This window comes from Panulirus ornatus, chromosome 33, assembly GCF_036320965.1.
Source record: "Panulirus ornatus isolate Po-2019 chromosome 33, ASM3632096v1, whole genome shotgun sequence".
Taxonomy (NCBI): Eukaryota; Metazoa; Arthropoda; class Malacostraca; order Decapoda; family Palinuridae; genus Panulirus; species Panulirus ornatus.
Genome location: NC_092256.1, coordinates 3,373,825 through 3,386,111, shown reverse-complemented (window position 1 = coordinate 3,386,111; position 12,287 = coordinate 3,373,825). Strand labels below are relative to the sequence as shown.

Genomic DNA, 12,287 nt, shown 5'->3' with positions numbered 1-12,287 from the left:
AGGGGGCCAAGGGGCAAGGTAATAATGGGTAGTGATGAAGTGAGAAGGAGATGGAGTGAGTATTTTGAAGGTTTCCTGAATGTGTTTGATGATACAGTGGTAGATATAGGGTGTTTTGGTTGGAGTGGTGTGTGAAGTGAGAGGGTCAGGGAGAATGGTTAGGGAAACAGAGAAGAGAAAGTGAAAGCTCTGCAGAGCATCTCATCCGGCAAGCAGTAGTTTTGGATGGTATTGCAGTGGAATTTCTCAAAAAAAGGGGTGAATGTGTTGTTGATTGGTTGGTAAGGATATTCAATGTACGTATGGACAAGGGTGAAGTGCCTGAGGATTGGCAGAATGCATACATAGTGCCACTGTACAAAGGCTAAGGGGATAAAGGTGAGTGTTCAAACTAAAGAGGCATAAGTGTACTGAGTATTCCTGGGAAATTTTATGGGAGGGTATTCATTGAGAATGTGAAGGCATGTACAGAGCATCAGATTGGGGAAGAGCAGTGTGGTTTCAGAAGTGGTATATGACATGTGGATCAGGTGTTTGCTCTGAAGAGTGTATGTGAGAAATACTCAGAAAAACAGATGGATTTGAATGTAGCATTCATGGATCTGCAGAAGGCATATGACAGGGTTGATAGAGATGCTTTGAGAAGGTTTTAAGAATATATGGTATTTGAGGTAAGTTGCTAGAAGCAGCTAAAAGTTTTTACTCAGGATGTAAGGCATGTATATGAGTAGGAAAAGAGGGGAGTGATTGGTTCACAGCAAATGTCAGTTTGCGGCAGGGTTGTGTGATGTCCCCATGGTTGTTTAATTTGTATATGGATGGGGTGGTTAGGGAGGTAAATGCAAGAGTTTTGGAGAGAGGGGCGAGTATGTAGTCTAATGAGGATGAGAGGGATTGGGAAGTGAGTCAGTTGATATTCGCCAGTGATACAGCTCTAGTGGCTGATTCATGTGAGAAACTGCAGAAGTTGGTGACTGAGTTTGGAAAAATGTGTGAAAGAGGAAAGTTGAAAGTAAATGTGAATAAGAGCAAGGTTTTTAGGTTCAGTAAAGTTGAGGAACAAGTTGGTTGGGATGTGAGTTTGAATGGATAAAAAAATTGGAGGAAGTGAAGTGTTTTAGATTTTTGAAGTGGACTTAGTAGTGGATGGAACCATGGAAGCGGAAGTGAGTCACAGGGTGGGAGAGGAGTCGAAGGTTCTGGGAGTGATGAAGAATGTGCAGGAGAAAACGTCATCTCGCAGAGCAAAAATGGGTATGTTTGAAGGAACAGGAGTTCCAACAATGTTATATGGTTGTGAGGCAAGGGCTATAGATAAGGTTGTATGGAGGAGGGTAGATGAGTTGGAAATGAAATATTTGAGGACAATGTGTGGTGCAAGGTGGTTTGATTGTGTAAGTAATGAAGGGGTAAGAGAGATGTGTGGAAATAAAAAGAGTGTAGTTCAGAGAGCAGAAGAGCATGTGTTGAAATGGTTTGGACGTATGGAAAGAATGAGTGAGGAAAGATTGAAAAAGAGGATAGATGTGTCAGGGGTGGAGGGAACAAGTGGAAAGATGGAGTGAAAAAGATTTTGAGTGATCGGGGCCTAAACATACAGGAGGGTGAGAGGCGTACAAGGAATAGAGTGAATTGGAACAATGTGGCACACCAGGTCGTCATGCTGTCAATGGACTGAACCAGGGCATGTGAAATGTCTGGGGTAAGCCATGGGAAGGATCTGTGGGACCTGGGTGTGGATAGCAAGCTGTGGTTTCAGTGCATTACACATCACAGCAAGAGACTGAATGTGAACAAATGTGGCCTTTCCGTCTGTTTTCCTGGCACTACCTCGCTGAAGCAGGGAGGCAGTGATGCTGTTTCCTGTGGGGTAGGGTAGCGATAGGAATGGATGAAGGCAAGCAAGTATAAATATGTACACTATATATATTCATATGTCTGTGTATGTGTATGTATATACATGTATATGTTGGTATGTATATGTGCGTATATGGGCGTTTATGCATATATATGTGCATATGAGTGGATGGGCCATTCTTCCTGTTTCATGGCACTACCTCACTGATGCAGGGAAACTACGATTATAATCTTAAATTTTTTTTTTGTCTCAGGTTTTAGACATGATTCTAGGTATAATCACATCAATGAATATGACCTTCATCTCCTTCTAGCAGCTATAGCTTTTGGGGTAATGCACTTATCAATAAATGTATCTCTCAGAGAATAGATAGTTCTAAGCAGAGTTTAAAATGTGTGCATCTACACAATGGCAACAAATGTACATCAATCCCAATAGGTCACTCAACTAAGATGGCTGAACAGCAGGAAACAATCGGCTTAGTCTTACAGAAGATACCATACCACGATCACCAATGGCTAATCTGTGTAGATCTTTTCTCCTGGGTCAGCATAGTGGATACATCAAGTATCCCTGCTTTATCTGTCTCTGGGATAGAAGAGCTAAGGACGAACACTGGGTGAGAAAACAATGGCCTCTGAGAGAGAACATGGTGGTTAGAGAAAAGAATATAATCATAGAACCCTTGGTTGACAGAGATAAGATCATTTTACCACCACCTGCACATCAAACTAGGTTTAATAAAACTGTGAAGGCTTTGAACAAAGAACGGGACTGCTTTGAGTACACATGCAGAAAATTTCTAGTGCTGTGCATGGAGAAGCTGAAGGCAGGTATTTTCAAAGGGCCTGCAAATCAGGGATCTCATGAAAGACCCACATTTCCAGGATTCAATGAACAATGCTGAGGCAGATGCATGAGCTTTGTTCACTCTGGTTGTAAGGACTTTTCTTGAGAACCATAGAGCAGATAACTATTCTGAACTAGTCGAGAACATGGTCTCTTCTTTCCATCAACTTGGCTGAGCATCAAAGTGCATTACCTCCACAGCCACTTGGATCGTTTCCCAGACAACATTGGTGACCTATGTGAGGGACAGGGTGAACGACTCCAACAAGATTTAAGAACCATCGAAGAAAGATACTGGGGACAATGGGATACACATATGATGGGTTACTCTGGACCAATCAATACGATTGTCCTGGGGAAGCTCACCACAAGAAGTCTTTCAAATGCCGCTTTCATGAGATGTCTTAGAAAATGAACATTATCAATGACATATAACTTTCTATGCTTGTTTCACCATAATCTGATTCTATGGATGTAATTTAATCTAAACAAATTCTACTTCTATGAAGACATATTGCTTTTATCACAAAGGCAACAATTAATGATTTGTAGTCATCAATCCTTGTGCCCAATCGGTTGTATGCAAAGCAATTAGGGGTATATCATATCTCGATAGCCAGAGCTGATGAAGAAAAACTGATGAACCAAATTTTACCTATAAAAACAGTCTAATATCTCAGGCACCAAATTCTGCCTTCATCCATTCCCATCGCTACCCCGCTACACAGGAAACAGCATCCCCCCTCCAGCGAGGTAGTGCCAGGAAAAGACAAAAAAGGCCACATTCATTCACACTCAGTCTCTAGCTGTCATGTGTAATGCACCGAAGCCACAGCTCCCTTTCCACATCCAGGTCCCACAGACCTTTCCGTGGTTTACCCCAAACGCTTCACATGCCATAGTTCAATCCAATGACAGCACGTTGGCCCCAGAATACCACATCATTCCAATTCACTCTATTCCTTGCACTCCTTTCACCCTCCTGTATGTTCAGACCCCAGGTCGCTCTAAATCTTTTTTCACTCCATCCTTCCACCTCCAATTCAGGTCTCCTTCTTCCCTCCACCACTGATACATATATCCTCTTTGTCAATCTTTCCTCATTCATTCTCTTCATGAGTCCAAAACATTTCAACACACCCTCTTCTGCTCTCTCAACCACACTCTTTTTATTACCATACATATCTCTTACCCTTTCATTACTTAATCAAACCACCTCACACCATATATTGTCTTCAAACATTTCATTTCCAACACATCCACCCTCCTCTGCACAACCCAATCTATAGCCCATGCCTCCCAACCATATAACATTGTTGGAACCACTATTCCTTCAAACATACCCATTTTTGCTCTCTGAGATAACATTCTCGCCTTCCATACATTTTTCAATGCTCCCAAAACCTTCATCCCCCTCCCCCACCCTATGACTTACTTCTGCTTCCATGGTTCCATCCGCTGCCAGATCCACTCCCAGATATCTAAAACACTTCACTTCCTCCAGCTTTTCTCCATTCAAACTTACCTCCCAATTAACTTGCTCCTCAACCATACTGAACCTAATAACCTTGCTCTTACTCACACTTACTCTTAATTTTCTCCTTTCACACAATTTGCCAAACTCAGTTACCAACCACTGAAGTTTCTCACCTGAATCAGCCACCAGTGCTATACCATCAGCGAACAACAACCAACTCACTTACCAAGCCCTCTCATCCACAACACACTGCATAATTGCCCCTCTCTCCAAAACTCTTGCATTCACTTCCCTAACCATTCCATCCATAAACAAATTAAACAACCATGGAGACATCACGCACCCCTGCCGCAAACCGACATAATAATAATACTTATACTTAACCGCCCTCTCCCAAGTTAGCAAGGGAGCACAAGGAAACATACGAGGAAAGGTCCAACCAACCCACATACACATGTATATACATAAACGCCCACACATGCATATATATACATACATATACATTTCAGCATATACATACATATACATACACAGACTTATACATATATACACATGTACATATCCACACTTGCTGCATTCATCCATTCCCATCGCCACCCTACCACACACGAAATAGCATTCCCCCCTCCTCTCCTCCTCCAGTGTGGCAGCACCAGGAACAGACATAAAAGGCCACATTCGTTCACACTTACTCACTAGCTGTCATGTGTAATGCACCGAAACCACAGCTCCTTTCCCACATACATATCTTTCATACATATTTGCCATTTCCCGAGTTAGCGAGGTAGCGTTAACAGAGGACCAAGCCTTAGAGGGAATATCCTTACTTGACCTCCTTCTCTGTTCCTTCTTTTGGAAAATCAAAAATGGGAGGGGAGGATTTCCATATCCCATGCTCCATCCCTTTTTAATCGCCTTCTATGACACACTGAGGTGGCTGTGTTATTGACAGATTTGTAAGGATATTCAATGTATGTATGGACCAAGGTGAAGTGCCTGAGTATTGGCAGAATGCCTGCACAGTTCCACTGTACAAAGGCAAAGGGGATAAAGGTGAGTATTCAAACTACAGAGGCATAAGTTCGTTGAGCATTCCTAGGAAATTATATAGAAGGGTATTGATTAAGAAGGTGAAGGTATGTACAGAGCATCAGATTGGGGAAGTGCAGTGTGGTTTCAGAAGTGGTAGAGGATGTGTGGATCAGGTGTTTGCCTTGAAGAATGTGTGTGAGAAATACTTAGAAAAACAGATGGATCTGTATGTAGCATTCAAGGATCTGAAGAAGCCATATGATAAGGCTGGTAGAGATGCTTTGTGGAAAGTCTTAAGAGTATATGGTATGGGAGGTAAGTTGCTAGAAGCAGTGAAAAGTTTTTACCACGGATGTAAGACATGTGTACTAGCAGGGATGTGTGATGTCCCAATGGTTGCTAAATTTGTATATGGATGGGGTGGTTAGGGAGGTAAATGCAAGTTTTGGAGAGAGGTACGAGTATGGAGCCTGTTGGGATGAGAGGGCCTATGAAGTGAGTCAATTGTTGTTTGCCGGTACTACACCTCTAGTGGCTGATTCGAGTGAGAAACTGCAGAGGTTGGAGACTGAGTTTGGAAAAATGTGTAAAAGGAGAAAATTGAGAGTAAATGTGAATAACAGCAAGGTTATTACATTCAGTAGGGTTGAGGGACATGTAAATTGGGATGTAAGTTTGAATAGATAAAAATTGGAGGAAGTGAAGTGTTTTAGATATCTGGGAGTGGACCTAGCAGCGAACTGGAACCAAGGAAGCAGAGGTGAGACACACGGTGGGGGAAGGGCTGAAGGTTCTTGGAGCAATGAAAAATGAGTGTAAGGAGAGAACGTTATCTAAGAGCAAAAATGGGTATGTTTGAAGGAATACTAATTCCAACAATACTATATAGTTGCAAGGCATGGGCTATAGAGAGGGTTGTACAGAGGAAAGTGGATGTGTCGGAAATGAAATGTTTGAGGACAATATGTAGTGTGAGGTGGTTTAATCAACCAAGGAGTGAAAGGGTAAGAGAGATATGTGGAAATAAAGAGTGTGGTTGAGAGAGCAGAAGAGGGTGCATTGAAATGCCAAGGGCAAGTGCACTTGACTCCCTAAAATCTTTCAGGGATGATGACCAGACATTAGGTAGATAGGAAAAAATGTCATCTGTGGATCTTGCCTTACGGAAACCATACTGGTGATCAGAGAGAAGACTGATCTTCTAGGTGTTTAAGGATATGGGAGTTGAGGAGGGATTCAAAGACTGGAAATGGTAGATGTCAATGCAGTAGAATGGTAGTTAGAAGGGTCAGAAAGCTCACCCTTCTTAGGGATGGGAAATATTAATGCATGCTACCAAGGAGAGGGAAAAGTTTTGGTTTTTAAACAGAAACAGAACAGACGGCCAAGCACAGGTGCAACCTAAGAGGCACACTCTTTCAGTGCAAGGGGATGGATGCCATCAGGATCATAGGCCTTGCTTGTGTCCAGAGAAAGAAGCACTTTTTGGACAGACCAAAAGAGATTACAGGAAGGGATATAGGATAAGTAAGATGAGCATCAGGGGGTGAAGGAATGTTTAAGTATCCAAGGAGTTTGAGGAGAAATGGGAACCAAAGAGAGTAGCTTTGTCTTTGGAAGAGACAGCTATAGTACCATCAGAGCAGAAAAGTGATAGGAAGGAAGTGCAACAGAAGTTGTTAAAAATGCCCTTAGATTAAGCCCAGAAAGACCTATCAGTGAATGACGAGAAGTTATTGCACATCCTCTGAATAAAGGAACGCTTTGCTTCATAGATAATGTGCTTGCAGCAATTACGGGCAGAGATAAAAGTTGAATGGACGCCAGAGGAAGGAGAGTTGTTCCAAGCCCAATATGCGAGATCCCTTGCCTGAATGGCCTCAGAACAGGACAGAGGATAAATGCTTCCATTCCTACAAGAATAACCTCTGCTATACATTTGGCAGAGACAGTAGCATCACCACAAAAGAGACAGTAATTTACCCTAGAAAGTCAGAAAAGAAGTTACATAAGTTATTCCAGTCAGCTCTGTTGAGGTGCCAGTATCTACACTTAGAAGGGGCTGCTGGAGGGGTAGGTGCCATTAAAATAGATACATTTATGAGAGTGTGATCAGATGAACCAATTAGAGGTGACATTGTGTGTTTACAGCAGGATGGACTAGAGGTAAAAAACAAATCCAGAATATTATGAGAGTGGTCACTGTGGTCAGAAATATGGGTACGGTAGGAGGCAATTTGCTCTGAATCAATGAGGATGGAGAAAAAGAGAGCTTCAATTCCTCCATCATCCATTTTGGAGGAGTTCAACCATTACCTATGGTGAAAGTTCAAATTCCCAAAGTAACAGATCTCAGCTTGCAGGCGAGATAATGTCGCAGTCTCACGGCAGGAGTTTAGACAGTCAAAGAAGAACATAAAATTTAAAGAATAAGGAGAGCAATAAATGAAACAGAGGAAAAGTGTGGAAGTAAGGAGACAGACCTTGAGCCACATAACATCAAAGTTTGGAGACTCAAGGTCCTTGAGGCACGCAACAGGTGTGCTGATGTTGGAATAAGCACAAACACCAAATCTGAATTTGGTACAGCAAGTAGAAAAAGAGGAAGCTCTGACAGAGAGGGAGAGGTCGTGGAAGGTGCAAGTACTACTACTGCCATAGCCCTCCCTCTCATTGGTAGTAAAGTCAGGCAGAATACACACACATAAGTCTGTGTTTGTGTCTGTGTGTACATGTTTTTTTCATACTTGTTCACTGTTTCCCATATTAATGAAATAGTGCCAGGAACAGACAAAGAAAGGCATCATTTGTTCATGTCAATTCTCTAGATATCGTGTATAATGCACCAAAACCCCAAAACTCAGCTGCTTCATATGCCCTGGCTAAGTCCAATGACATCATGTCACCCCCTGTATATTCCACCAGTCAAAGTCTCTCCATACTGTGAACACCTTCCACCTTACTGCATGTTCAAGCCCCAATCACTCAAATTCTTTTTCACTCCATCCTTCCACCTTCCAGTCAGGTCTCCCACTTCTCCTCATCCCTTCCAAGTCCACTGATTTGGGCAGATGTCTAAACACTGTCAGTCAGTGCCCCAAGAGGTACAAATTAAGCATTATTAGAGCCTAATCAATTCGTGTTTACAAGACCTGTTCATCATGTGACCTTTTCTACTAAGAAATAACCAGAGACAGGCTTATTTTAGTTAACAATGGTTCTTCTAACTGAATTACTGATAAATACATAAGTGTGTTCCTCCAAATTCAACTAGTTAGTCACACCCAATAACAACCTAGAACTGTTCATCGAGTTTTCTACAAAAACCAGGATTGATAAACATATCCTAAAGGAGATAACAGACAGGAATGTTATCTGAAACTCTGAAGATTATCTCAAGATCATCATTTTCTACAAGAACAAGAAACTAGTGCCTATGTTAACTGAAACAACCTCACACAAAGCAATAACCTATTCCAGTCTACTAATGTAGTTTGCATGTACCCCTACCTGGCTGAAAGTTGTAAACTTCAAAACAATGTGAACAACATTACTATAACTACTTCATCACTCAGTCAATGTTAAATAATTCGTTTTCAAAACAGTGGCTCTAAATTACCAACACACCATGTACATAAAATAAGCCTCACTCATAGGCATCTTACTGAAAACAGGATAATACTGAAACACTGCTACAACCCCACAGAAGCCAAGTACATAAGAGAATATAATCCCTTCATAAATCATGAAAGTACAGAAGCTAGGACTCCACAATTATTATTTTCCACTGCACCCCAAATGACCCCAATCTCTACCTCCAGTGGACTTTCCCAGGAGCACAGACCACAGCAAACCCCACTGAACCACTGATTTTGACTTTTACCCATCACATTACCACTCTTGAACTTCTTGGCAACAGAGTCCACAAATCAACATATTACCCATGTCACCACTCTTATCTCTAACACTTCAAGATGTTTTTCATTCCTGTTTCATTCTTTATATTAGGATGTTATCTCGGAAAGCAAAAATGGGTATGTTTGAAGGAATAGTGGTTCCAACAATGTTGTATGGTTGCGAGGCGTGGGCTATGGATAGAGTTGTGCGCAGGAGGATGGATGTGCTGGAAATGAGATGTTTGAGGACAATGTGTGGTGTGAGGTGGTTTGATCGAGTAAGTAACGTAAGGGTAAGAGAGATGTGTGGAAATAAAAAGAGCGTGGTTGAGAGAGCAGAAGAGGGTGTTTTGAAATGGTTTGGGCACATGGAGAGAATGAGTGAGGAAAGATTGACCAAGAGGATATATGTGTCGGAGGTGGAGGGAACGAGGAGAAGAGGGAGACCAAATTGGAGGTGGAAAGATGGAGTGAAAAAGATTTTGTGTGATCGGGGCCTGAACATGCAGGAGGGTGAAAGGAGGGCAAGGAATAGAGTGAATTGGAGCGATGTGGTATACAGGGGTTGACGTGCTGTCAGTGGACTGAATCAAGGCATGTGAAGCGTCTGGGGTAAACCATGGAAAGCTGTGTAGGTATGTATATTTGCATCTATAATCAAATTGAGTGAAGATGGGTAGTGTTTGTTTGCCCAAAATGTCTCATGTATTTCAAGAATAAAGTGAAAATGAATATAGAACATCTACCCGCCTCTCTACCAAAAATTCCTTACAACATTCCTGTCTCTACAATTCTACCTCTTGACTCAATGAACATACTTAGTATTACTGTAACATCCACTCTTTCTTGGAGACCCCACATTACAGGGAGCCCTGTTTAGAAGTCGAAATTCCTTCTCTTCTGAACAGTTACTCCATTTATACAAAGGATTGATCCTTCCTTGTGTGGAGTACTGCTCTGACATCTGGGATGGTTCTAGCTTTGAAAAGTTGAGTTAAAAGCAGTCAGACTTATAAACTCTCCCATGTTAACTTTAAAACTTCACACACCGTGATTCACCACAGTGTTGGCTCACTTTCCCTCTCCTACAGGTATTACTTTGGTTTCCGCTCCCAAGAGCTGGCTGCTAGTATGCCCCACCACTAGCTACACCATGCAATACTCAGCAAGCTGTTGTGTTTCATGTTTACTGTGTGGCAGTTGGTACCTTAAGGATAGGCCATCTGATAACTGTTTCTCTCCCTACACTGAATTCAAAGCCTTGGGACTCTCTACACTTTCAGATCTTTCCCAAAAAGTATGACTCAGCAAATCTTAGAAGACAAGTTTTTCACTTCCTCCAAAATTCATAAATACTTTTTGTCTCTTTTTTTCCCCTTTCAATGACCTCTCAACATTTCAATAAAGGCCAAGCCTTGATGTGGACTTATGTTCATAACTGGAGCCTCCAATGTAAAGAAAAAAAAGAAGAAAAAATCAATCTATATGAGGAAGCAAAATGTGCGGCGAGACTGAAAAAACAACAGAAAGCTATTGAACGTTAAATGTTTATTGGTATTTCATTAACAGTATAACAAAGAAGTATACCTTTCTTTACCTTTCTGTTTCTAGAGCCCCTTCTATATCTTTTTATACCCACTGCTTCTCTTGTCTTAGTAAGGTGGCAACAGAAACAAACGAACATCATGCTTATTTACACACACTTTCTAGCTCTAAAGTATCATATAATGAAAGCAGAACCTACCATCCAAAGTCAAGCCCCATGGACTATTCCATGGTTTACCTAGACTTCTTCGTGTTTCATATGTTTGCAAAACATACAAAGTTATAATTCTCACGAGTCTAAAATTCATTTTATCGAAATTCCTCTTTAACTAGATACACAGCCTAGTTAAGTTATCAATTATCTATCCAATACTTACTTGAAGGTTCATTAACCACAGCATTCATATGAAGCAAAGGCCAAAAATAGTGTTGTCGAAGAGGGATTTCATCTTCTTTTATTGCTTTAAGAAGGGTCCATGCCAATATCTCCTTCTTTTCTCTGAGGGAACATTCTAGAGCAACTTGCAGGGAAAATAGGTTTATTTCTTGCTGACGAAGTTCCTTACACATTTCAACCACAAGATCAGGTTCCTAGCACAAAGAATCTTAATTAATACACACTGAGGATGGATTCAATTTACACAACACAAGGGAAATGCAAATCTGTCTCTTCATAAGAATTTCAGGAAACAGTAAGAGATGGCTCATTCAGATAATACATAATGGGAAAGGTAACTATAGAAAGAAGTGCAAAGTGGTGTTGATGATATATAATTCTCCAAAGAATTTCAACAATCCAGAACAAATCTAAAATGACAACAAAGAGAAACAATCAGTATGGTTCTGAAGCAAAAAAAATATGCACTTCTCAGAGAAGGTGAAGTACTGACCTTAGAGGATTCTAATTGTTATAAGGAGACAGACTGGGAGATTTGGATTCTCATGGTGACAGAGAATCATGAAGGCACAAGTTCCTAGAGAGTGCACTGGAAAATTTCATGTAATAGCATGTCAGTGAACACACTAGGATGAAAGGGACTGATTCACCTGCATTATTACATCTTATCTCCACAAAGATAAGTGTGGATATTGAAAATATCATATATGATATGCCACTTGGAAAAACTGATCATGTGATGCTCAAATCTGATTATGTGGCAAATGAAGTTAATTAGTAGAAATGAAAGAGGACTTGAGGAGGAAATATAACCTCAGAAAACAACAAAGAATTTAAGCTTCTTTGGTAATATAGATTGGGAAACTAAGTTCAGAAGCCAGCACCAGAGTATTGTGGTAAAAGGTTCTGTGAACTATACAATGAAGAAGTGGGTACTTGTGTACCTACAACCTCAAATACAGAGGGAAGGGTAAGAAATAGGGAAGAATGGTGTAATAAAAAGTGTCAAAAAGCAAGGGAGTTTAAAGATCTGCAGTGTTGGAGATAAAGGCACACTCCAGCCAGCCAGCTTATACAAGGTGTAAAAGAGCAAGGAATGAGTACAGCAGAACAGGAGAGGAGGAACAGCAAAATTGTGAAAAGAGTATTGCGGACAAGGGAGGTGAAAATCTAAAACTTTTCCATAAATTTGTTAGGGGTAAAATATTCAGAGGAAAAAAATTTGAGGATGAT

The 12,287-nt window shown here is 41.0% G+C and overlaps 1 protein-coding gene across 2 annotated transcripts in view; it reads right to left on the bottom strand.

The window, feature by feature from the left end:
* LOC139759410 (leucine-rich PPR motif-containing protein, mitochondrial-like) overlaps positions 1-12,287 on the bottom strand; it is a 407,417-nt gene that overhangs the window by 322,318 nt on the left and 72,812 nt on the right. For both annotated transcript variants that reach the window (XM_071681494.1, XM_071681495.1), the window contains exon 4: positions 11,035-11,248. In XM_071681494.1, the coding sequence (XP_071537595.1) occupies positions 11,035-11,248 (214 nt within the window). The remainder of the gene's footprint in view (positions 1-11,034; positions 11,249-12,287) is intronic.